Genomic DNA, 26,680 nt, shown 5'->3' with positions numbered 1-26,680 from the left:
AGAGCAGATTCATCAACCTTTACCCTGTTATTGTGTATCCCAGCTATCATGTTGCCATAGGCTAATTTTAAATACGCACTTCACATTGCTATATAAATAATTGGATCAGAATGTCGGTGCTTTTCAGTTTAAATGCTTGTTTGTTGGTGCTGTAAATATGACAATCCAATCAGTTGTCAGAGCTGTTTTCACGAGGGCTGGGTGCAGTGGATGCTGTCATGTTCAGGCTGATGTTGCCTTGCTTAACACCTCCAGAGCTGTAGACTGCCTGAGGCTAAAAGCACAAACCATCAGTGCATGTTCTCTTTTAGTTTTTGGGCAGCTGAGAGCATAGATGTTCATTGTCAGTTGGGCAGTGTCTACATGCGTTTCCATAAGGTGTCTAAAACAGTGGGGAGTAAGAAGGGGGCACACTGCCGTAAAGTTCCATCCAAAACGATCCTGATGGGACCCAGCTGAGCAGTGACCAGCTTATTTATCTGTTGGCCGTATCTGTCTTTTGTTGGAAGTAGTTGATTACATTCCTTTAGGCTGATGATATTTTGTAAGGATAAGGGTTAACAGATGATGAAAGCTGCTGGAGTAAGATCTGATTTGGTCTTTCTCCCCCTTAGCAAGCAGCTGTTCTCTCATTGTCACCCCTAGATCACTATTGTCTTCAACAGAGCTTGGTGTTTGTGTGAAAATGCTAGGAAAATTCAAGCTATTTGTTGAATTATGTTTTTGTAAGTATGTCAGCGTTAATGCTTTTTTAACAACCTCCGTGAATAAGACCAGACTGATTAATGCTCAAAGCAGTGTAATGCCTAATGGTCCAGAGATTGAACTCTATTATCTGTCAACAACTTATCTCAGGTTGCTAGTGATTTTAAAGTTAATGAAGCTTAATTAGTGTCGTTTAATCTGCTCTAAAAAATCTGGCAATTATTTATTTTTGTTCAATAAAGAAAACCAGGACCATGAGTGTAAACTACATCTCACTCACCTAACATTCCCTTAATTTCTCCCCATCTCTTCCTCTGCCCCCGTCTCTCTCAGATGAATATGATGGCTAATGTGGGCCCCTATGGTGGTCCGTACGGTCAGTTAGCAGGCCAGGTTCTGGGTGGTGCTGGGCTGGGCCCACAGCACCAGAACAAGGCTGGTCTGGCCAACAGCCTGGCCCAGTTCAACCTGGACAAGAAGACACCGCCTATACAGGGCATGGCTGGGATGGTGAGGGCATGCTCCTTCAGTCTTCTATCTTTTTCTGTTCCTCTTATTTTTGTGAAAAATATAGGGCTGGGACAATACCAGTATTGCGATACGTGTTGTGGCAAGGAAACAAAACATGAAGTGGATTTAACTTCTTTAGGATAACAGCCCTAGTGTTGGAAACAAATGTCATTATGTTGTCATCCAGACTCACATTTATTTGTTTCCCAAGCTATAGCAGACTATTTTACATACAGCAGGTTTTTAAAGTACTAAAGAGTTTGGTCTGCTTCGTGTTTTCATTTTTACCATGGAAAAAACATTGCGATACTGGTATTGTCAGTCCTACTAAAATACTAGATTAAAGACCCTCTGGACTTAAGTGGTAATTCACTCACAATCCACTGCTCTTAGTTCGGCCCATCCCACCTTGTCAACTTTGATCTCCCTTTTTAAAGGCCCTCCCTTGTCTTTAATCCTCCATACAGCCCCTCTATTCCAGCCATCTTCCTTCTACATCCCCCTATCCCCTCTGGTTAACTCACTCTCTTTTCGCTCTGTGTCATCAGGCCTCACAGCAGGCTTCGGCAGTAGGGCCAGTGTCGGTGGGTGGAGCGGCGGTTGGAGCCGGGGCCCAGGCTGGCCTTGGTACTGTGGCAACAGGTCCGGGGGCAGCGCCTCCCACTGCCGACCCGGAGAAGCGCAAGCTGATTCAGCAGCAGCTGGTGCTCCTGCTCCACGCCCACAAGTGCCAGCGGCGGGAGCAGGCCAACGGGGAGGTGCGCCAGTGCAGCCTGCCCCACTGCCGCACCATGAAGAACGTCCTCAACCACATGACCCACTGCCAGGCTGGAAAGTCCTGCCAGGGTGAGTTGGTGGTCCTTTTCAATACTGTTATTCTTGGTTTGTTAATATTCTGAAGTGGCTTCCACTCTCTCCTAGAGGAAGTAGAGGAAGCCACTTTAGACTATTGAGATGCATCCTTCCTCTTGGTTTGAGCTTCATTTCATTCATGTTTCTGTGTTGCTTTTCAACAATCAGGCCAATCATGCTCTGGGGTTTCCCTTGTTTTTACAGTTAGATTTCCCGCCTTACTGCTGACATTAGGTCTCTACTGGGACACTGTCATTGTGTTGCGCTGTCAGTTGTCTCACTTTCTCTCCTTCTTTCTCTCTCTTCCCCCTCAGTGGCACACTGTGCCTCGTCACGACAGATCATCTCTCACTGGAAGAACTGCACTCGGCACGACTGTCCTGTCTGCCTGCCGCTCAAGAACGCTGGAGACAAAAGGAACCAGCAGTGTGAGTGTGGTTTGTATTGAGCTATGTGTCCGTCCTCTGCATTGTGATGTACTACGTGTGTTTGAACCAAGATGGCTACCTGTTCAGCATCGGTTCCCGTCATCGTTCATGGCAAGTTGATTATCTCTCACTCTCACTTCTTTTCCCTCTCCCTCCATCTCCACAGCTCTACTAAGCAGTGCTGGGGTTGGCCTGGGCAACTCGTTAGGGGCAGTGCCAGGGGGTCAGCCCAGTACCCCTAACCTCACCCCGCCCAACCAGATCGACCCCAGCTCCATTGAGAGGGCCTACGCCGCCCTGGGCCTCACCTACCAGGGCAACCAGATGCCCCAGCAACCACCTCAGGCCAACCTGCCCAACCAGCCTGGCATGCGGTCGTTAAATGCCATGGGTGAGTGGGCATTGGCTCGTCAACAACAGTGTTGGTGAAGAGGAGGAAGAATCTAGAAAAATGAACAACGACCAGGGGCAGTGTAGCAGACTTCTTAGTTTAGTCATTGATTGAGCAGGAGAACATTTTTTAAAGTGTATTGTTGTGATTCCGAGGAAAGGAACTGCTTTGAACCTGTCCTCTCTTTATCTGCCCCTGTAGGAGGGAACCCCATGGGGATGAATGGAGGGGTGGGGGTGCAGCCCCCCAATCAGTCCAACCTGCTACCAGACGTCATGCTTCACAACAATATGAATGTGCAAAGGTACAACAACACACTCATACCCTCCCCATGAAATCAAATTTTATTTGTCACATGCGCCGAATACAGCAGGTGTAGACCTTACCGTGAAATGCTTACTTACAAGCACTTAACCAATAATGCAGTTCAAGAAATAGAGTTAACCTTTCTAGCGCAGGCGTTCCACTAGCGGAACCCCTCGACAACATTCCGCTGAAAAGGCAGCGCGGGAAATTCAAACATATTTTTTAGAAATATGTAACTTTCACACATTATTAACAAGTCCAATACAGCAAATGAAAGATAAACATCTTGTTAATCTACCCATTGTGTCTGATTTCAAAAAGGCTTTACAGCGAAAGCACAACATATGATTATGTTAGTTCAGAGCCAAGTCAAAAAAACACAGACATTTTTCCAGCCAAAGATAGGAGTCACAAAAAGCAGAAATATAGATAAAATTAATCACTAACCTTTGATCTTCATCAGATGACACTCATAGGACATCATGTTACACAATACATGTATGTTTTGTTCGATAATGTGCATATTTATATCCAAAAATCTCAGTTTACATTGGCGCATTACGTGCAGTAATGTTTTGATTCCAAAACATCCGGTGTTTTTGCAGATAGCCACAGAAATCCTCATAATAAACATTGATAAAAGATACAAGTAATATTCACAGAATTAAAGATAGACTTCTCCTTAAGAAAATATTTACTAAATAAAGTAAAAAAAAATATATATTTGAATCAATCAAAAAGTAACACAAGACATATACATAACAATAATGAGGCTATATACAGGGGGTACCGGTACTGAGTCAATGTGCAGGGGTAGAGGTTAATCGAGGTAAGAACTCACTATCCTTGGAATTCAATACTGATTTTTATGGTCCTGCCAGCTCTAAAGACTTAACATTATTCTACAAGGCAACACACTCACAAGTTCACAAAGTTACTTCATTGACTACCTTGAGCAAAATTATGGCTTCCAGCTTGTCGTTTCTGTCCCCCTCTCTTCGTCTCTCAGTTTGATGAACGACGGCAGCGGGGTGGGCAGCCTGGGCTCCATGCCCATGGCGACCCCTCCCTCAGCCGCGGGCATGAGGAAGAACTGGCACGAGGACATCACCCAGGACCTGCGCAACCACCTCGTCCACAAGCTGTGAGTCTGCCCTGACTGCACCAGAGTCACAGAGGGGGACACGTAGGCCATTGCAGTTTTAATGAAAAAGTGTTTATCTGCTGTTGCTATTAGTCTAGTACTCTGTATGTGACTCTGGACTGCACCCACACCACACAATTATGGTTCATTGCAGGCTGTCAGTGTCTTTTGGCTTATCTCTCTGTATCTCTTTATCCGTCTGCTGGGTGAGCAGTGTGCAGGCCATCTTCCCCACCCCGGACCCGGCTGCGCTGAAGGACCGGCGGATGGAGAACCTGGTGGCATACGCTCGTAAAGTAGAGGGGGACATGTATGAGTCGGCCAACAGCAGGGTGAGAACTAACTCCTCAATGTTGTGGGTGAAGACTGGAATTACAGTAGTATACCAGAAAGTTTAAATCACCGTATTCAATAACTGACCACAACAAGTAATGGCGGACTAGAGGGTGTATATACATTTATTGAATTTCCTAAATTGCTACCAGGCGGAGTACTACCACCTCCTGGCTGAGAAGATCTATAAAATCCAGAAGGAACTGGAGGAGAAGCGGCGGACGCGGTTACAGAAGCAGGGCATGATGCCCACGCAACCCGGCATGCCCCCCTCAGGCCTGCCTCAGGGACCCCTTGGCATGGGCCAGTCGCCTCTGGCCCCCGGACAGCCGTCCAGTGAGTAGACGCTTTAAACACACACACACATTTGACAACATACAGTTGAAGTCAGAAGTTTACATACACCTTAGCCAAATACATTTAAACTCAGTTTTTCACAATTCCTGACATTTAATCCTCGTAAAAAAGTCAGTGTCTTAGGTCAGTTAGGATCACCACTTTATTTTAAGAATGTGAAATGTCAGAATAATAGTAGTCATTTATTTCAGCTTTTATTTCTTTCATCACATTCCCAGTGGGTCAGAAGTTTACATACACTGAATTAGTATTTGGTAGCATTGCCTTTAAATTGTTTAACTTGGGTCAAACATTTCAGGTAGCCTTCCACAAGCTTCCCACAATAAGTTGGGTGAATTTTGGCCCATTCCTCCTGACAGAGCTGGTGTAACTGAGTCAGGTTTGTAGGCCTCCTTGCTCGCACATGCTTTTTCAGTTCTGCCCACAAATTTTCTATAGGAATGAGGTCAGGGCTTTGTGATGGCCACTCCAATACCTTGACTTTGTTGTTCTTAAGACATTTTGTCACAACTTTGGAAGTTTGCTTGGGGTCATTGTCCATTTGGAAGACCCATTTGCGACCAAGCTTTAACTTCCTGACTGATGTCTTGAGATGTTGCTTCAATATATCCACATCATTTTCCGTCCTCATGATGCCATCTATTTTGTGATGTGCACCAGTTCCTCCTGCAGCAAAGCACCCCCACAACACGATGCTGCCACCCCCGTCCTTCACGGTTGGCATGGTGTTCTTCGACTTGCAAGCCTCCCCCTTTTTCCTCCAAACATAACGATGGTCATTATGGCCAAACAGTTCTATTTTTCTATTGTATGATTTTTAAGTAATTAATTTGCATTTTATTGCATGACATAAGTATTTGATCACCTACCAACCAGTAAGAATTCCGGCTTTCACAGACCTGTTAGTTTTTCTTTAAGAAGCCCTCCTGTTCTCCACTCATTACCTGTATTAACTGCACCTGTTTTGAACTCGTTACCTGTATAAAAGACACTTGTCCACACACTCAATCGAACAGACTCCAACCTCTCCACAATGGCCAAGACTAGAGAGCTGTGTAAGGACATCAGGGATTAAATTGTAGACCTGCACAAGGCTGGGATGGGCTACAGGACAATAGGCAAGCAGCTTGGTGAGAAGGCAACAACTGTTGGCGCAATTATTAGAAAATGGAAGAAGATGACGGTCAATCACCCTCGGTCTGGGGTTCCATGCAAGATCTCATCTCGTGGGGCATCAATGATCATGAGGAAGGTGAGGGATCAGCCCAGAACTACACGGCAGGACCCGGTCAATGACCTGAAGAGAGCTGGGACCACAGTCTCAAAGAAAACCATTAGTAACACACTACGCCATCATGGATTAAAATCCTGCAGCGCACGCAAGGTCCCCCTGCTCAAGCCAGCACATGTCCAGGCCCGTCTGAAGTTTGCCAATGACCATCTGGATGATCCAGAGGAGGAATGGGAGAAGGTCATGTGGTCTGATGAGACAAAAATTTAGCTTTTTGGTCTAAACTCCACTCGCTGTGTTTGGAGGAAGAAGAAGGATGAGTACAACCCCAAGAACACCATCCCAACCGTAAAGCATGGAGGTGGAAACATCATTCTTTCGGGATGCTTTTCTGAAAAGGGGACAGGACGACTGCACCGTATTGAGGGGAGGATGGATGGGGCCATGTATCGCGAGATCTTGGCCAACAACCTCCTTCCCTCAGTAAGAGCATTGAAGATGGGTCGTGGCTGGGTCTTCCAGCATGACAACGACCCGAAACACACAGCCAGGGCAACTAAGGAGTGGCTACGCAAGAAGCATCTCAAGGTCCTGGAGTGGCCTAGCCAGTCTCCAGACCTGAACCCAATAGAAAATCTTTGGAGGGAGCTGAAAGTCCGTATTGCCCAGCGACAGCCCCGAAACCTGAAGGATCTGGAGAAGGTCTGTATGGAGGAGTGGGCCAAAATCCCTGCTGCAATGTGTGCAAACCTGGTCAAGAACTACAGGAAACGTATGATCTCTGTAATTGCAAACAAAGGTTTCTGTACCAAATATTAAGTTATGCTTTTCTGATGTATCAAATACTTATGTCATGCAATAAAATGCAAATTAATTACTTAAAAATCATACAATGTGATTTTCTGGATTCCGTCTCTCACAGTTGAAGTGTACCTATGATAAAAATTACAGACCTCTACATGCTTTGTAAGTAGGGAAACCTGCAAAATCGGCAGTGTATCAAATACTTGTTCTCCCCACTGTAGATACTTTTGTACCTGTTTCCTCCAGCATCTTCACAAGGTCCTTTGCTGTTGTTCTGGGATTGATTTGCACTTTTCGCACCAAAGTACGTTCATCTCTAGGAGACAGAACGCGTCTCCTTCCTGAGCGGTATGACAGCTGCATGGTCCCATTGTGTTTATACTTGCGTACTATTGTTTGTACAGATGAGCATGGTACCTTCAGGCATTTGGAAATTGCTCCCAAGGATAAACCAGACTTGTGGAGGTGTACAATTTTTTTTTTCTGAGGTCTTGGCCGATTTCTTTTGATTTTCCCATGATGTCAAGCAAAGAGGCACTGAGTTTGAAGGTAGGCCTTGAAATACATCCACAGGTACACCTCCAATTGACTCAAATGATGTCAATTAGCCTATCGGAAGCTTCTAAAGCCCTGACATAATTTTCTGGAATTTTCCAAGCTGTTTCAAGGCACAGTCAACTTAGTGTATGTAAACTTCTGACCCACTGGAATTGTGATTCAATGAATTATAAGTGAAATAATCTGTCTGTAAACAATTGGTTGAAAAATTGCTTGTGTCATGAACAAAGTAGATGTCCTAACCGACTTGCCAAAACTATAGTTTGTAAACAAGGAATTTGTGGAGTGGTTGAAAAACGAGTTTTATTGACTCCATCCTAAGTGTATGTAAACTTCCGACTTCAACTGTAGCTACTCTCTTTCAACATAGGTGTGATTAGCACTGCTTGATCCCAATTGCGTGGCTCTATTTACTTCAATAGCTAGATTTCCATCCAATGGGTAACAGATTTTCAAGACTTTTCAAAAATCAGCATAACTAAATTAGCATTCTCCCAGCAGAGGTGTGTGTCCAAACTTATTTTATTCCTCTTGTGTTTATTTTTTAGGTGTATTCTCTTTAAAAAAAAATCTGCATCATTGGGAAGGGCTTGAAGGCAATCATTTCACTGTAAAGTCTATACTCGTTGTATTCGGACAATGAGACAAATATAATTTCATGCGGCTTAAAAGCTATGTGTAATGACAGAGTGCATATACAAATTACTTTTGCGGTTAATTCTCAGGTATGGTAACTAATAACAGAAGTTCAATGTGTTTCAATCACATTTTCAACTCTACTGATGGGTTTGTCACAGAAACGGTTAATTACACAAGTGTGCTGGTAAAGTGGACAGGGTGGGTTATATGAATAAGATCCTTTTATTTGATCATTGGCAGCCAAGCACCAATCATCATGTCACCAACATTCAAATAATGGCCTGCCGTCAATATTTTGGAAGTTTGCAAGATCACCGTGCACTTAACCACCATGTGAAGTTGATCATAGCTTGGTTAATCTGCATATAAACTATTCATGCTTTTCCACCTCGTGTTGTGGTGGTAGGCCTACAATGTAACATATCATTGCGTGACTTCAAGTTTACTTCGATATGATGGTTATTATATCAATATTTCTACCGGAATTGTCGCTTAATCAGATCCACCCTTGTCTAGCGTATTTTGTTTTTGGAAATGAGGAAATTTTACCGACACATTTCCTGTTTCCATCAGGCCGTCAGTTAATTCATCCGCATGCAATGGTTGGATGGAAACCTGGTTACTGTAGCCATAGATGCAAAGCTAATGAATGTGTTTCTCTTCACTCTCAGATGGTTCTCATGCTGACCCCTCCATGGTTCGACCCACCGGACCCAATCAGATGGTGAACAGGATGCAGAACCCTGCAGGTAAGTTGTTCCTACAGTTGAAGTCGGAAGTTTACATACACCTTAGCCAAGTACATTTAAACTCAGTTTTTCACAATTCTTGGCATTTTAATCCTAGTAAAAATTCCCTGTCTTAGGTCAGTAAGGATCACCACTTTATTTTAAGAATGTGAAATGTCAGAATAATAGAGTGATTTATTTCAGCTTTTCTTTCTTTCATCACATTCACAGTGGGTCAGAAGTTTACATACACTGAATTAGTATTTGGTAGCATTGCCTTTAAATTGTTTAACTTTGGTCAAACGTTTCGGGTGGCCTTCCACAAGTTTCCCACAATAAGTTGGGTGAATTTTGGCCCATTCCTCCTGACAGAGCTGGTGTAACTGAGTCAGGTTTGTAGGCATCCTTGCTCGCACAGGCTTTTTCAGTTCTGCCCACAATTGTTCTATAGGATTGATGTCAGGGATTTGTGATGGCCACTCCAATACCTTGACTTTGTTGTCCTTAAGCCATTTTGCCACAACTTTGGAAGTATGCTTGGGGTCATTGTCCATTTGGAAGACCCATTTGCGACCAAGCTTTAACTTCCTGACTGATGTCTTGAGATGTTGCTTCAATATATCCACATAATTTTCCTCCCTCATGATGCCATCTATTTTGTGAAGTTGCACTAGTCCCTCCTGCAGCAAAGCACCCCCACAACATGATGTTGCCACCCCTGTCCTTCACAGTTGGCATGGTGTTCTTCGGCTTGCAAGCATCCCCCTTTTTCCTCCAAACATAACAATGGTCATTATGGCCAAACAGTTCTATTTTTGTTTCATCAGACCAGAGGACATTTCTCCAAAAAGTACGATCTTTGTCCCCATGTGCAGTTGCAAACCGTAGTCTGGCTTTTTTATGGTGGTTTTGGAGCAGTGGCTTCTTCCTTGCTGAGTGGCCTTTCAGGTTTTGTACCTGTTCCCTCCAGCATCTTCACAAGGTCCTTTGCTGTTGTTCTGGGATTGATTTGCACTTTGATTTGCTTTGCACCAAAGTACGTTCATCTCTAGGAGACAGAACGCGTCTCCTTCCTGAGCGGTATGACGACTGCGTGGTCCCATGGTGTTTATACTTGTGTACCATTGTTTGTACAGATGAACGTGGTACCTTCAGGCATTTGGAAATTGCTCCCAAGGATGAACCAGACTTGTGGAGGTCTACACATTTTTTTTCTGAGGTCTTGGCTGACTTCTTTTGATTTTCCCATGATGTCAAGCAAAAAGGCACTGAGTTTTAATGTAGGCCTTGAAATACATCCACAGGTACACCTCCAATTGACTCAAATGATGTCAATTAGCCTATCAGAAGCTTCTAAAGCCATTACCTAATTTTCTGGAATTTTCCAAGCTGTTTCAAGGCACAAACTTATGACCCACTGGAATTATGATACAGTGAAATAATCTGTTAACAATTGTTGGAAAAATTACTTGTCATGCACAAAGTAGATGTCCTAACCGACTTCCCAAAACTAGTTTGTTAAAAATACATTTATGGAGTGGTTGAAAAACTAGTTTTAATGACTCCAACCAAAGTGTATGTAAACTTCCGACTTCAACTGTATATGCTCAGCTTAGTGTGCTGCTTGGCACAAACCGAACCAGTCTGAAGGGTGGACATATAATGGTGGCTGTGTGTTACTGGTTTGCTCTTTCTCGTCTATCTCAGGGATGAATCAGTTTGGACAAATGGGTATGCAGTCATTAGGTCAGAGGTCAACGCCTCCCCTCCCACTTGGTGGACCTCTAAATCAGGTTAGTCGCCCTCTCTCATTCCAAATGTCCAAATTAAGGTAACTGCATTCAATATTGATAGAAATTGATTATATTTCAACATTCCAACATTCCAATTACAGCGACTCTAGAAAATAACCATGGTCTAATTCAAACAAAATTGAGTAATTTATCTTGTTCGGTTTCACTCAGATGGGTATGGGGCCAACGCGGATGGGGCAGCCCAATGTGGCCCAGCTCCAGAACCAGTACCTCCCTTCTGGTCAGTTCCCTGGGTCCAGTCCTGGCCTCGGGGCTGGCCCAGTCGGCATGAACCATCCAGGGCCACAAGGAGGCGTGGCACAGGTAAAGAGATACTGGAACCAATGCTATAAGTAAATGGTGACAGTAAAGTAGTTGTTATAGTTGATGTTGGCTAAAGACTCTAACCGTCTCCTCCATGGTGTTTTCCAGCAGGCCCAGATGCCCACGCCGCCCTCGCTCCCGGTCAGCAGCCCTGCAGCCCAGCCAGGCTCAGTGGCAGGATCAGGGCCCTCCCAGGGCTCTATGGGGCCAGGCAGTGTAGGTGGAGGCCCTCCTTCCAACCTGCAACTGCCCAACTCTTCTCAGCCCAACTCACACCCGCACTGCCCCCCCATCCGACAGAACTCCCCCTCCCCGGCACGCAGCCTCACGCCAACCCCTCATCAGACGCCGCCTGGTCTGCCAGGCTCGCAAACCCCCCAGCCTCACACGCCCAACCCGCCCCAGGTTGCCGCTCCGCTCCCGCAGCTAGCGTCGTCACAGCCAATGGGGCAAGGAATGAACTCGGAGAAGCCCAGTCAGCTCCAGCAGCAGACAAACGGTGGTGGAGCTTCTGGAGTCCTCCAGACAGGGCAGGCTCAGTCTGTGCCTACCCAGAATGCCCATGTGCCAACCCAGCTTCCGCAAACTCCAGTGAGTAGTTTTCCCCATAGTCTCACTAACTCAACTCCTTGTGGTTGTCAGAAGTGCTGTTCTTTGGATTTCTAAGCTGATCCCTGATCTCTGGCTATACCTCCATATGTAATTTCCCTCGTTGCCTGGACAGACACCTTAGTCATTCTCTTGCACTCCGTTCCTTGTTGGTCTACGTCTTTGGCTGTTCACTCTTTTCACTATCTTTTTTGGCTGGTTCTGTTATTCATTTCCTTTCCATTAACTTTTCTCTCTCTGTCCTCCCAGCTGTCTCAGAAGTCTTCACTGACGGCAGACGGCCAGGCTTCCACTCCGGCCTCGGTGAGCAGCGTGGACCCTAGCTCCCAGCTGACCTCGTCTGACGCCCCTGCCCCAGCTGAGCCCAAGATGGAGGTGAAACAGCAGGACGATGAGGATGCCGAGGACCAGGGAGAGGGGAAGGCCTCTGGGAAGATGGGCAAGGGACAGGCAGACATCAAGTCAGAGGAGAAACCTGAGGTGAGGCTTCCAGTTTTTTCTAAGGCAGGGGTCCAAAAGCAAAAGACAGTGCTAGCTAGCCAGCGTGGTGAAGATTATTTTACACACAGCTAACATATTTTATTACATTCAGGATGATGTCTGGAAATGTGTATAGGATATTGAACATGATGTCCCCTCTCAGATTAAGAAGGAGAAGCCTTCAGGCGACGGCTGCAAGGGCGAGCCTATGGACACATCGTCATCGGTAGCAACGCCGAAGATAGAGGACAGAGACAGGAAGCCAGAGGTGAAGACTGAGCCCAAAGACGAAGAGGAGAGGTCGGGGGCATCGGGCACGCACAGCTCCCCCGCCAGCGCTCAAAACAAGAGGAAAAGTAAGATCCCCACCCCTAACTCTTTCCTCTCTTCTTCATAGGAGTAATGTACCTGTCCTTATCTTCATATGCAAGCATTCCTCAACATTTGTTTCGGACCTAAGTCAGACATGGTGTATAGATCTAGGCTATGAATCTTTGAAGCGACGTGTATATTCACTGGTAAACAGCCTAATCAACAAACCAAAAAAATCACATCTTTCTTGCTCCTCCTTTTCCACTACTTGCACTGCCTCTATCCCCACTTCCTCTCCTCTGTCGCTCCCTCTCTCCTCCTCTTTCCACTACCCCAGTCTTTAAGCCTGAGGAGCTGCGTCAGGCTCTGATGCCCACCCTGGAGGCCTTGTACCGCCAAGACCCTGAGTCTCTGCCCTTCCGCCAACCGGTGGACCCCCAGTTACTGGGAATACCCGTACGTATTCGAACTAGTAACAAAACTAACCTGGTAAGGGACTGCGCTGGCTTCCATTTTGCTTCCCTCTAAAGACGTTCTTACCGTTCTTTTTAGTTCATTTTTCTCTCATTCCTTTTTCATTTTCCTTTTTCTTTCATCCCTCTCTTCATCCTTACCACTGCCACATGTGTGCAAGAGTTTTGGCTCTGGGAGTTGTAGCGATAATGTGTGTGTGTGTTAGTGAGAGAAAGCTGTCTCAATCCTGAATTTGAGTGATATGTCTCTGCTCAGGTAGAGTATACTATACATCAAACGTAGGTCAGTTGGTTTTTACTGTAGGTTCTTGGGTAGGTGCGTGTGTGTGTGCGCGTGTCAGCTCATGCTTGCTTCTCTCTAATTCTCTTACACCACAAAAAAACACATCAATGCTATGTACATTTTTTAAAACCTGTTTTGCTTGTAAACCAAGTCAACAGAAATCAATAAGTCTGTCCGTAACATTTAAGAGATGCAAATTTAAACCTTTCTGTCTGTTAGAATTTAACAAAAATATTTTTGGATTGGTTTCTACCGGTCAGTTTTGATTAAGATCAACACTTGAGAGGTGGTTTGGCCCTGGCCATGAATGTTAGACCCCTGGGCCTTGTTAATGGCGGCTTGTGTTTCTGCCTTTCATCAGACTTCAAAAGGCCTAAAATAAGCAGCCATTTTATCAGTGGCACATCACCGTTCTGCATTTAAAGTAACATGCCCTAAAAGGGACATTTACTAGCCAAAAACGTTCATAGCCCATAACTTTTTTTTATTCTTTAAACTGCTTTCTTTTAATTGCTTTTTTTTTTTTACAATTCCAATTTGGATATGATTTAGCAATTCATTTTTCTTCCTCCCACATATGCCTATTCATAGTAGAAGCTTTCTAGACAGTTCCTCGCCAGTAATAAGTATTGTTGAAGTTGATTGTGAGTTATGTGAAGAGTTGTGCCAATGCCTGTATGCAGCAGTAGTGCGTCTCAGATAATGCTAATAGCTAGCAAATCAAATATCTCAGACCTCTTATTGAACACCCGTGAAGAGATACCCAGGCAATGATGTCTGGCACTAATTACAATAATTGTTTGTACGCCATTGAGGCTGCATGTACACAGGCAGCCCAATTCTGATCTTTTTGCCCAATTATTGGCAGAGGAGCTGATCTGTTTGGTCAAAAGACCAATTAGTAGAAAAAGATCAGAACTATATGCTGACTGTAAATGCAGCTTGAGGGGGACTTAATATCGTATGGTCCTCACCATAGTTTTAACTCTCCTCAAGCAGTGCTAGGGCACACTTACTCCATTCTCAGAGGTCATTGGCACACTTCTCCTCAGTAACCCTCAATAGCCCCAGTGATGCACCTGACCCTAGAACACCACCTGGGTATTCAACATGGACACACAACCAGGCTCAGATACTGCTCAAATACTTTTAACGTGCTCAAATAACCAGCAAAACCACACTTTTATGAGTGCAAGGATTTATACATCCACAATGGGATTATCACACCTCAATTTCCAATACACTTGTAGAAACAACACTCATAGTTGTTGTAATTGAGCTCAGATGAATCGAATGCAGCATACTATGTGCCATGTGTTCATGCATCACAGGCTGTTGTGTCCTCTGTCAAAGTGAAGGGTCTCATTTTCTGTTTGTGTTTCCCTGGAGACGGAGAGAGATCCTTGGCTTTGCCCCTTTGTCTCAGTGCTCTTGGCTTTGACTGTGCTGTGTTGCCAACCTCCATGCTGCCAGTTTACCAGCGTGTGTTGTTACTGCCTGACTGTTGTTACTGCTCTGTTCACCTCAGCTTTGCACCCTGACTCATGCCCTGAAAATGCTCTCCTTCAGGAGAGTCTGTAGAGGAGAAAGCGGTTGCACTGGAACTGTCTCACTGCTTGAAAAACAAACACAAATTTACAGTGCACAACAGGTGCTTTTCCTCTAATTTCTGATAACTGTTGGATGTAAAAGTTGGTCTGCCTTTAGAGTACTAATCTTGCCTTGATTTGAGGAGAAGTTTGAATTTGGGCAGAATGGGTGGGGACAAGCATGGCCACCCCAGTGTCCTTCCTTGGCCTGTTCCCCATTTAATGTAGAAATGGTGCAAAGTTTGAGTGGTGAAGGGGAGAAGCTGTCATGTCTCTCTGTCTGCACGTGAACCTCTCTGCAGCCATCAACATTGTCCCCTGCACCCTCTTCTCTCCCCTGCTCTGGTTCCACCTGGATGTCCACCACAACTTCTGCTACTTCAACAACTACGATGATGATGATGACGACCATGGTCTTCTCTACCTTCCCCCCCCTCCTGCATCGATGAACACACCAATCCCTTTTCTCCCCACCTTCCTTTCCGGGCTGAACCGTACCCTCGCTGACACCTGGACTTGGTCCCCTCCAGGACTACTTTGACATTGTAAAGAACCCCATAGACCTGTCGACGATAAAGCGTAAGCTGGACACAGGACAGTACCAGGAGCCCTGGCAATATGTGGATGACATCTGGCTCATGTTTAACAACGCCTGGCTGTACAACCGCAAGACATCCCGCGTCTACAAGTACTGCTCCAAGCTGGCCGAGGTGTTCGAAGCTGAAATCGACCCGGTCATGCAGGGCCTGGGCTACTGCTGCGGGAGGAAGGTAAGTGGAAGTGTGTGTAAATGGATGTGTGTAACATCAGTCATTGAAGTCAGCACAGCTTTCACCTCTCCTTACCACTGCGTGTTAAACATACTATCGTACAAAATAATTGGCTTCCTGGATAAGTATTTTCAGTACATAGACTATCTCTTACTATGTCCTCTCTTATGTTTGCAGCTTGAGTTTTCCCCCCAAACTCTATGCTGCTATGGGAAACAGTTATGCACCATCCCGCGTGACGCTGCTTATTTTAGTTACCAGAACAGGTAAGGGGTGTACAGAAGCACAAACAGACTCACATACTCAGACACTGAAAGGAGCAGGGTCATTCATATCCTCAAGGGTTCTCGCTCACACACACACCCACGTACACAAGTCATGTTTTCTGCATATTTTATATAAATCCACATTTCACAAATCTACTTGAGTGATTGTCTTATTGTGATGTTATTGTGCATGCTGATATTCTCTGCAATATAGCATAGTTCAATCACAGATTAGTTAAGTTTTAATATGGCTTTAAATGGTTACACCCTGCCACCATTTTCATCTTCACAAATTTAATTTTCACTTTTGACATTTACAAAGTGGGTTCCCTGTCTTGAGATTATTTTGAAATCTACACCTTTTCACTAGTCTACTTAGAATGCATAGAGAAATGTATTGATCAATTACAGGTAAGTAATTGAATCAAACTGATAATTGGCAAATGGATAGATAATTGCTTTTGGACACAATACTTAAAATAAGACTCAGGGCGATATTGCTGCACAGCTGCAGTGAACACTTTGATTTGCAGAACATTTCATTGAACAAAGCTGTGGTGCTGATTGGCTTGATTCATTTCACCGTGAAGACAGAATCACTATAGTGTAGTTATTACGTTAGGGCAACATAGTATTAACAACCTCACATGTATGATAATTCCTCTCCAACACAAGAAAGGGACCCTCTTTTATAAATGGAGCAAAAGGATGATGGGTCGCTGTTGCACTACCACTTGCTTTTCCTCATCCACACTGTTTTTTGAGCCCCCCCCCCCCTTTTGTTACTGTGTTAACTTAAAGGGATACTTTGGGATTTTGGCAGATTAACTTGTGGATACCATTTTATGTCTGTCGCGTATGAAGGAAGATAGAGGTAGTTTCATGAGGCAATGCTAAATAGCATTAGCACAATTACCCATAGTCTTCCAGTCATTGTGCTAACGCTAGTTAGCAATTGCGCCAATTAACTTCCTTAAAACCACACTGAGGCATAAAAATGTTATCGACGAGTTCATCAGATTCTGGGGAAGTAGATAAAGGGCCTCGCTCCCAAAATCTCGGAGTATCCCTTTAATGATGTTTTTGTCCACTCACTGACTGTGACACTAATCTGTGCTTTGCATTGGATCTCTGTCCTCGTTGATGTTATGTTCTCCACGTCCCTCACTCTTCCCATCCTATTCATCCCTCCATCGTCCTCGTCTGACCTGTAACGATTTATTTCACGCTTTTTTAATATTCATTTTGCCCTCCCTTCCCCCATCTCTTCCTTTCTCTCCCTCCTTTTTTAACGCTTGTGATGTCTGCATTGGCCTGCTTTGGTGTGACCAATCATCCACTCCAAAATTTAACTGCAAAATCAAAACACCTGCCCACACACAAACCCTGCATCATGATTGGCTGCTACCTGGCGACGACCTTGCCCTCTGCTCTTCTTCTGGCCTGTCCTGCCCTGCCCTGATTGGTGACTGCTTCCTCGTGCCTTCTCTGTGATTGGCTGTGCGGTTGGCGAACGGTCTAGTTCACCACAATTTGGGCTTCTTGCTGACAGGTACCACTTCTGTGAGAAGTGTTTCAACGAAATCCAGGGCGAGTGCGTGTCCCTGGGGGATGATCCTTCTCAGCCTCAGACGTGAGTACCAGCCTCCCCACCCCTCCTAACCCCCCCCCCCCCACCACCATGTTAATACTGACATGGTTCTTCTATTGCTCATTTTGATGACATGTAAATATTGTTTGGTTCCTTTGATTTATAAATGCTTTCTATCAATGGGATTGAGAAATGTTTTTCTTTCTCCCCATCACTGAATACCTTCTCAGTCTCTCCCTTAGTGAAATGGTCAACTTTAAAAATAAAATGTATTTCTCTCTCCTCTACCTCTTAAGGCAGCAGTTCACCTCAACTGCAGTCTCTATCCTTTTACTTGATTTCTGCCTCTTCTCTCTTCAGCTAAAACCCCAACATACTGAGGGCTCCTAATGTTCTGGAAGTGTTAGATGATGTTTTCAAAATGGCTGAATCCTAGTCTGTATAAAGCCAGAGCCTGCTCTTATTGCTTGTGACTTCTTTATGGCTGTAATATAGTACATTGCATTTCTGGCCCAGTGATTGGATTGAGTCTGTTCTTACCTCCCACACTCCTGGGCCTCTCTCCCTCCTCTTCACAGGTCCATCAGCAAAGATCAGTTTCAGAGGAAGAAGAATGACACGCTCGACCCTGAATGGTATCTACTCTTTTTTTCCCCCTTTACATTTGATCTGTACTTGGTGTCAAACCATATGTTTTCCATGTGGTACATTTGCATAAACTTTAGATACTGTGAAATATTTGTTAACTGTAATATTTAATCTTTACTGTGTTTTAGTCAATTTAGCCTGTTTAGGTTATCGTCATGGCTTTTGCGTTTGAAATGTTCTGCTAGTTGAAACTCCTGTTGAGAAAATAATGACTATATCCGTGTGTGACACATGGTATCAATAACCCGTGACTCTCTCTGTCCACATCTCTCTTTTCTGTAGGCTTGTGGAATGTACCGACTGCGGGCGTAAAATGCACCAAATCTGTGTCCTGCATAATGACACCATATGGCCGGCAGGGTGAGCCAACTTGCATACACATTCTGTACATCTTACGTTAATGCGACTGTTAGAACTGTGAAACTGCCCACTTTATTCCAAGGTGCAGTTCCAGGTTCAATCTTACCGTGGTTGTTGCCCGTTTGCCATCATGACCCTCAGCAATACCTTACATCATTCATTGCTGTCAACTTATTCAGTAGGGCAAAGAAGTGAAGCTGAAGGCCACTGAGAAATGGTAAATAACAAATGCAAGTATGATGTATTTGAAGTAATGAAATAAAGCGTGTTCCTTTTCCTCTCCACAGCTTTGTATGTGACAGCTGCCTTAAGAAGGCCAATAAGACGCGGAAAGAGAACAAATACGCGGCCAGAAGTAAGTGGAGTAAGTGACAAACGGGGGGCGCTCATCTACCGTCATCTTCATCGGGGTGTCAGTCTGTGTCTCCCCTCCCCTCTCCAGTCACTCAGCCGTTTCTTTTCGGTGTTCTCTTTATCCCTCTTCTCCTTTGGTGCTGTTACTGACACATGCTAATTTCCTAAACGCACATCCCACAAGTATAACGCCATACTTTCATGTGAAAAGCAAACACATAATTGACTTTTTCCCCCCTTCAAATCTTTGTTTAAATGTATGATTTGGTGCACTGTGTTTTCCAAATAATTTTCTTCTTTCCTCTGAGGCAGTCTGGTTTAATTTCCTACGCCCTGATACACTACTCGAGAGGACGAGTGTTCCAGTTAACACACATTCTACCTTTTTTCCATTCTACTTTTTCCCATGACCCAACCCTTTTGTATCTCCCCCTCCCTCCCCAATGAAAATGTTATATGTAACCTACACTATTTCTTTATTTCAGAAGCCAGTCCTCAGACAATAGTTGCCGCTGCCAGTCCGCTGCAGCTTTTTCCGGTTCGATTTCACTCTTATCCCAGGCCTGTACACACTGAAGGCCATGGCAAAACATTGTCATTTAGTGTTTCTCGGTTTACAGTTTGCTGTTTTTAAGGTTTGTGTGTCACCAAGGCAGTCATGGACTTCTTTTTTTATATAGTTGGAGCCTTATTTATGTCATCCTCATCTTTTTTTCCTCAGTGGGTGTCCACTGCCCAGAAATCTACTTGAAATCATCATATTTTGGGTGAATTTTTTTTGTTTTCAATGGCATCGATACTCATGCTTTTCCCCCCAACTTTGACAGTTGTCCTGTTTTTGCGTGCCTACAATCCTTCCACGTGTGGAAATTCTTACCTCCCCCATCCCATTCTCCACACCCTCAATGAAGGCATTTAGGGAGCCACAGGTAGGCGAGCGGGCGTGCAAAATAAAAGGAGCAACTGGCCTAGACTCATTCAAGGATCTCAATGAAATATGTCTTGAATGGAAGAGGGGGAAATGTCCTTATATGGTGTCAGATCCAGTTTACACCTTGTCATCTCTTCTGATTTATTGAGTGTTCAGAGCAGAGGATTAGTCCAAATCTCAGATATGTTGTTAGTTGCCAAATTGACGACCGCTATCAGAGCATTTTAGACATTAATTGACCAAGTGCCGTAGACTGACTCCAGAGTACTCTGAAACACTCTAGAAGCAAGTCAGTGGTTGAGTTTGTATGCTTCTGACTTGCCCTTTTATAAAAACATGTCTTTTTTAACTGTCAGATTAGAGCCCAGTGGTTATTCCATCTTTAATGTCACTAGTGAAGTTCTCTGCTCTGAGCTACTTAACAGACATAACCCCCATACACCCACCTACCACCCCAGACTGGGTTGGCTTTTACCGAAACCATGTGACCTTTCCTCTAATCGCTGTCACCCATTTCCTCTCTTCCTTCCGTCCTCCATCATTCCTCCTCTATTTCTCCCTCCCTCTCCCATTCTATTCTTTCCATACTTAATTTTCACAGGGCTCCCCCAAACTAAGTTGGGCAGCTTCCTAGAGGGGCGAGTGAATGACTACCTCAGGCGGCAGAACCATCCAGAGTCTGGTGACGTCACTATCCGTGTGGTCCATGTCTCCGACAAGGTGGTGGAGGTCAAGCCAGGCATGAAGTCCAGGTGAGAGTCTTGAGGGGTAGTGATTATTTAATATGGAGTCAAATATAGACTACCAAGGAAGATGTCAAATTGATCCTAGCGTAAATGGACTCAAGGTTCATGTGGGCTTTCAATTAGTCCCATTGTAGACTGGAGAGTTGAGACTTATCCTAACAACGTTATCTGTTCTCGTGGGACAGCGCCTATACAGTGTTTATGTGGGTGTGTCTACTTATGCTCTCTTTTAACTGATACAGGTTTGTGGACACCGGGGAGATGTCCGAGTCCTTTCCCTACAGAACGAAGGCGCTGTTTGCTTTCGAGGACATAGACGGGGCTGACGTCTGCTTCTTCGGCATGCATGTGCAGGAGTACGGCTCAGACAGCCCTCCGCCCAACCAGAGACGCGTGTATATCTCTTACCTGGACAGCGTGCACTTCTTCCAACCTCGACACCTACGCACAGGCGTCTACCATGAGATACTCATAGGGTACCTGGAGTACGTCAAGAAGTTGGGGTAAGAGACGAGGCCCTTTTTTTTTTTTACTAAGCTCAACCTATTAGTGGGCATAGATTCCTGAGAACATGACTTGACCTCATCACTCTAAACATATGTACTAAATGTCTAAAGGGTCGGTTGCAGATTTCATACTACTTTACTGTTCTAATAAGATTCACTCTTTCCAGTTGCTGGTCTGATTCTTCAACCCTTCTTCTCCCATGGCAGGTTTACAACAGGGCACATCTGGGCTTGTCCCCCAAGTGAAGGGGACGACTACATCTTCCACTGTCATCCTGTGGACCAGAAGATCCCCAAGCCCAAGCGTCTACAGGAGTGGTACAAGAAGATGCTGGACAAGGCCGTAGCTGAGCGCATTGTGCATGACTACAAGGTGACTACAATCAGTTTTGTTTTGTCAGACATAGCACAGGCTGTGCCAGGCAGAAATCCAACTGCTTTCTTCTATGAGGTAATTGTATGCATGGAGCCCCCCCCCCCTTGACATCTTATTCATGCTCTGTTTCAGGATGTCTTCAAGCAGGCCACAGAGGACCGTCTCACCAGTGCCAACGAACTACCATACTTTGAGGGGGACTTCTGGCCCAACGTGCTGGAGGAGAGCATCAAGGAGCTGGAGCAGGAGGAGGAGGAGAGGAAGAGGGAGGAGAACAGCACCTCCAGCGAGAGCGTAGATGTGAGTGTAAGGACTTCAATACAACAGGAGAGAGGAGTGTTTTTGTGAATATGTTACAGGATCTGGGGTGTGGGATATTGGTTGTCCTCAATAATAACATGATAGGAGTAGCTGTTGTTAAAAAGTATTGCTTAGAGGATAGATATTGAACCATTGCTAATTGGGTCAATTTCGAGGCTGCTTCAGATTCAGTGCTTTAATGGAATGTATTGGAGTCGATTTTTAATCTGGTGTTCTCCACACAGGCCCCGAAAAGTGACAGCAAGAATGCCAAAAAGAAGAACAGCAAGAAGACGAGCAAGAACAAGAACAGCAGCCTGATCCGAGCCAATAAGAAGAAACCAGGGATGCCCAATGTGTCCAATGACCTCTCCCAGAAGCTCTACGCTTGTATGGAGAAACACAAGGAGGTATTTGATGCTGTCGCCATCTTCTAAATAAAGCCACAAACACACATACTCTCAGTCCCAGTGCTCATCCTTTCTTCTCTGCCCCTTACAGGTGTTCTTTGTGATCCGTCTCATCGCCGGCCCCACTGCCAACTCCCTGCCCCCCATCACGGACCCGGACACTCTAATGGCCTGCGACCTGATGGATGGGCGTGACGCCTTCCTGACGCTGGCCCGGGACAAGCACCTGGAGTTCTCCTCCCTGAGGAGAGCCAAGTGGAGCTCCATGTGCATGCTGGTGGAGCTACACAATCAGAGCCAGGACCGCTTCGTCTACACCTGCAATGAGTGCAAGGCAAGCGTGGAGACACGCTTCCACTGCACCGTCTGCGAGGACTACGACCTGTGTATCACCTGCTATAACACTAAGGGCCATGAACACAAGATGGAGAAGCTGGGCCTGGGCCTGGACGACGAGAGCAGCAACGCAGCGGCCGCTGCCACTCAGAGCCCCGGGGACTCCCGCCGCCTCAGCATTCAGCGCTGCATCCAGTCCCTGGTCCACGCCTGCCAATGCCGCAATGCCAACTGCTCCCTGCCGTCCTGCCAGAAGATGAAGCGTGTGGTGCAGCACACCAAGGGATGCAAGCGCAAGACCAACGGTGGCTGCCCCATCTGCAAGCAACTCATTGCCCTGTGCTGCTACCACGCCAAGCACTGCCAGGAGAACAAGTGCCCCGTACCCTTCTGCCTCAACATCAAGCACAAGCTCCGCCAGCAGCAACTCCAGCACCGCCTCCAGCAGGCTCAGATGCTTCGGAGACGGATGGCCAGCATGCAGCGGGTGGGCCAGCCTGCCTGCGGAGGAGGACCTCCTGGGGGGCTGCCATCACCAGGTAACAATGGTACCACAGCCCCCAGTACACCCACATCAGGAGGCACCCAGCCCCCAACACCACAGACACCCACCCAGCCCAACATGCCTCCTGGGCCCCAGCCAGGGATGGGTGGTGGAGGAACTTTGCAGCAGCAGCAAGGTGGGATGCCTCAGCAGCACCACCAGCTTCACCACCAGTTTCAGCAGATGCCTGGAGGAGGGGGGATGATGAACTCCCCCCAGCAACAGCAGATGGTTCCTCAGGTCCAGCAGCAGTCCCAAGCCTCAAACCCTCAACAGCTCCAGCAACACCCCAACAGCCTGTCCCCTTACACCAACAGGCCTCCAGGCTCCTCACCGCACCCTCAGTCCCAAGGCAAACCGGGCCTGGGACCAGCCACACCACCTCAGCAGCAACCACCACAACAGCAGCCCAACCCTGGCCAGCCTTCTATGCCCCAGCAGCAGCAGCAACCTCCTTCAGGGCCTCCTCCAGCGGCTGTGGAGATCGCCATGAAGATTCAACAAGTGGCAGACGCCCAAAGGAAGATGTCCCTGCAGAGGCAGGCGGCGCAGGCAGCTGGCATGATGACTCCGCACCCTCACCACCAACAGCCCCAGGGCCAGATGGGCATGGCCCACCCTGGGGTGGGCATGGTGGGGGCCCAGGGGCTGCCTCCTCAGGCTCAGGCTGCTGCTAGGGCTCACATGGAGCAGCAACAACAACAGCAGCAGGGTCCTCCAGGTATGATGGTGGGCCCTGGCCCCATGCAGCAGCAGCCCCAGCAGCCTAACCCCCAGGGCCAGCTGCCTCCACAGGTGCAGCAGCAGAGGGTTGGTCCCCCGCTTCAGAACCCCCAGCAACAGTGGGCCGGCCAGGGAATGCCACCCCAGCAGAGGCAAGCCATGATGGGACATCCAGGCATGGTGGCGCCTCAGCAGCAACAACCGCAGCAAATGCAACAGCGGCAGCAGGCTCAGGGACCTGGTGGATTGATTGGTATGGTGCAGCAAGGTGGTGCAGCTGGGGGTGGGAACCTCCCGCAGGCTGCCCTTCAGGAACTGCTGCGTACCCTTCGCTCCCCCAGCTCACCCGAGCAGCAACAGCAGGTGCTCAACATCCTCCGCTCAAACCCTCAGCTAATGGCTGCCTTTATCAAGCAGAGAGCCTCCAAGTATAAGGGGGGCCCAGGACCCCCGGGAGCCCCTGGCGGGCCAGGTCCAGGCAGAGTTCCAGGAGGTATGGGTGGCCAACAGGTCAATGTGAATGCTGTGGCTGGTCAGCCAGGTATGCACATGGGTCAGGGAGTCAACATGCCCACTATGACCCAGCTACAGCAAGTACAGCAGCTACAACAGCAGCAGCAGCAACAACAACAACAACAACAACCGCAGCAGCAGCGTCCTATGCTTAGTAGTTTGCAGCAGCAACAGGTGGCAGCACTTCAGCAGCATCAACAGCATCAGCAAGGAGGGATGCCAGGCCAGCAGGCACCTAACATGGCCAACATAAACCCCCAGTTCAGAGAGATCCTTATGAGGAGGCATCTCCAACTGCAACAGCAACAGCAGCAGCAGCAGCAGCAGCAGCAGCAGCAGCAGCAGCAACAGATTGGGAACCATGCCCAGTTCCAGCAGCAGGGCTACATTGGCCAGCCGGGCATGGCCCCCCAGCAGCCTGGTCAGGGCCAGTCTGGACTGCAGCAGCAGCCTGGAGCCCAGCCAGGGCAGCAGCACCAGGGTTACCCCAGCACGGTGGCCCAGCAGCAGGCTGCTGCAGTGCTCCAGCAGAGGCTCCAGCATCAGCACCAACTCCAGATGCAGCAACAACACCAGAATGCCATGTCGGGCCACCAGGGGGCTGAGGGGGGTCCGGGTACTGGAGTAGGCGGCCCCCCTCAGCAGCCCCAGCCCCCGCAGGGCGCCCCCCAGCCGCAGTCCTCCCAGGCTCTGCTCCAGCAGGCACTGCACCAGAGGCTGCTTCAACAGCAGCAGCACCTGGGTGGGGGCTCTCCGGCCCAGCACAGCAGCCCCATGAGCCCCCAGCAGCAGATGGCCCAGTCCCCTCACCTTCAGAGCCAGACGCTGTCTACGTCCCTGTCTACGTCCCTCAGCAACCAAGTGCGCTCGCCCCAACCCTCCCCGCGACCCCAGTCCCAGCCACCACACTCTAGCCCCTCCCCGCGCATGCAGCTCCAGCCTTCCCCTCACCATATCTCCCCACAGACCCAGACGGGCTCCCCGCACCCGGGCCAGCTACCCCAGCACCACCCTGGTATGGTGGTCCCCTCTCAACAGCCGCCTCAGCAACAGAACTCAATGGACCACTTTGGGTCAGACCAGAATGCCATGTTGTCTCAACTCAGTGGGATGGGTGGTCTCCATGGGCCTGGAGGACCTGACATGCTGTCTGGGAACAGCCAGGACCTTGGGCAGAACATTAATCATAACACTTTAGACATGTAGCCTCGCCGTGCTTTCGGGACTGCACCTGGGACAGTTAGCCTTTTTTTTTTTTTTTTTTACTAATATTATTTAATGTTTTCAATAAAAAATACATTGAAGTGAACTTCCTATGGGAGATGCAACTATAAATCAACACGTCGATTAATAAATGAATGGTAAGTTATTGCTGTTAATATATTTTTTGCCAATTGTGTACAAATAGGGGGATGGTATCTCCCTTAGAGAATACGACGCAGGTAATATTTTTGGGGTTTGGGACTATTGCCTTTTTAAGAAATGTTTAAGATAAAAAAAATTAAAAAAATGTAAGAGCAAATGATTTAATGCAATGGACTTATTGTAATTTCTCCATAAATCAGTCTTATCAGTTTAGCAGTGATTTGGATTAATATTGTTATAAATCCAAACATCATGCATATCTTTCATTTAAGTTTGGGTTTACTTTATTTATTTTTGTTTGATGGTTTGTTGGCATATACCCGAAGACTGCTACAATTCACATAGAATATATTTTTGTTATTGAAATGGGGGTGGGGTTATTTCATTTCACTGATGTCTGGGTTGGGCTTTCAATCTGGAATAAAATGAGTGTTTGTGGTTGAGGGTATGCTGCAAGTTTCAGTGGCCAATGGAGACTACATTTGAAATGCCTAACCATTGGACATCAATACTGGAAGGGCCAGCCCTCTCACTGAACACACATGCCCTCCCTCACCCTCTAATGTGTGAGCACTCCTGTAAGACACTTAGTATTGGAGGTGGGGGGCACATACCTATATGCCTGTAACGTTTAGAGTACATGAGGTATGGGGGGGAGGGTCCGCCAGTGCATAGGACATTATGGTTCTTGTAAAACAGGGAATGGATCCAAATGAACTGTGCTGCATAGAACTGAGGAAGGGGAGAGATGTGACCAGACACGCTCTGCCTCACCCTTACTTTTCCCTCTGGACTTAACCACAGCAGCTCAAGAGCCCAATGCACTGGTCCCCTTCTCCTGCCCCAGAATAATTGCTGTCCCTCCTCCCAACCCCAATTTATCTTTCTGCTCAGAATTTTGAGTTTAATTTAATATTTTTTACTGTACAAAGAACTGTGGACTCAAATACTGTTTTTTATAATAAAATGAAAATTAAAGATGTGCTGAATATTTTTTCTTGTAGCTAGTCAAATTAGAGTGCATGTTATTTTGGGGGGGGGGGGGTGATTGACCGAAATACATGGTTCTCTGAGGAGACTGACCCCTAGTGG

At 46.7% G+C, this 26,680-nt stretch overlaps 1 protein-coding gene across 1 annotated transcript in view; it reads left to right on the top strand.

Moving 5' to 3' along the window:
• The window catches only part of LOC120037607 (histone acetyltransferase p300-like), a 34,166-nt gene extending 7,566 nt beyond the window's left edge, over nt 1-26,600 (top strand). Inside the window, exons 3-29 of the mRNA XM_038983606.1 lie at nt 1,039-1,215; nt 1,764-2,061; nt 2,382-2,495; nt 2,662-2,886; nt 3,088-3,190; nt 4,202-4,336; nt 4,551-4,668; nt 4,822-5,005; nt 8,930-9,007; nt 10,694-10,779; nt 10,951-11,103; nt 11,212-11,694; nt 11,962-12,192; nt 12,356-12,548; nt 12,842-12,960; nt 15,380-15,619; nt 15,797-15,885; nt 17,438-17,518; nt 18,055-18,111; nt 18,407-18,484; nt 18,772-18,839; nt 20,371-20,521; nt 20,758-21,018; nt 21,229-21,394; nt 21,530-21,697; nt 21,943-22,107; nt 22,199-26,600. Coding sequence (XP_038839534.1) covers nt 1,039-1,215; nt 1,764-2,061; nt 2,382-2,495; nt 2,662-2,886; nt 3,088-3,190; nt 4,202-4,336; nt 4,551-4,668; nt 4,822-5,005; nt 8,930-9,007; nt 10,694-10,779; nt 10,951-11,103; nt 11,212-11,694; nt 11,962-12,192; nt 12,356-12,548; nt 12,842-12,960; nt 15,380-15,619; nt 15,797-15,885; nt 17,438-17,518; nt 18,055-18,111; nt 18,407-18,484; nt 18,772-18,839; nt 20,371-20,521; nt 20,758-21,018; nt 21,229-21,394; nt 21,530-21,697; nt 21,943-22,107; nt 22,199-25,429 — 7,452 coding nt within the window. The 3' untranslated portion in view covers nt 25,430-26,600. The remainder of the gene's footprint in view (nt 1-1,038; nt 1,216-1,763; nt 2,062-2,381; nt 2,496-2,661; nt 2,887-3,087; nt 3,191-4,201; nt 4,337-4,550; nt 4,669-4,821; nt 5,006-8,929; nt 9,008-10,693; nt 10,780-10,950; nt 11,104-11,211; nt 11,695-11,961; nt 12,193-12,355; nt 12,549-12,841; nt 12,961-15,379; nt 15,620-15,796; nt 15,886-17,437; nt 17,519-18,054; nt 18,112-18,406; nt 18,485-18,771; nt 18,840-20,370; nt 20,522-20,757; nt 21,019-21,228; nt 21,395-21,529; nt 21,698-21,942; nt 22,108-22,198) is intronic.
• Nucleotides 26,601-26,680: the final 80 nt, after the last annotated feature.

Source organism: Salvelinus namaycush, chromosome 3 (assembly GCF_016432855.1).
Source record: "Salvelinus namaycush isolate Seneca chromosome 3, SaNama_1.0, whole genome shotgun sequence".
Classification (NCBI taxonomy): domain Eukaryota; kingdom Metazoa; phylum Chordata; class Actinopteri; order Salmoniformes; family Salmonidae; genus Salvelinus; species Salvelinus namaycush.
Note: the sequence above shows the minus strand (reverse complement) of the source record. Positions and strands in the feature narration are given on the sequence as shown.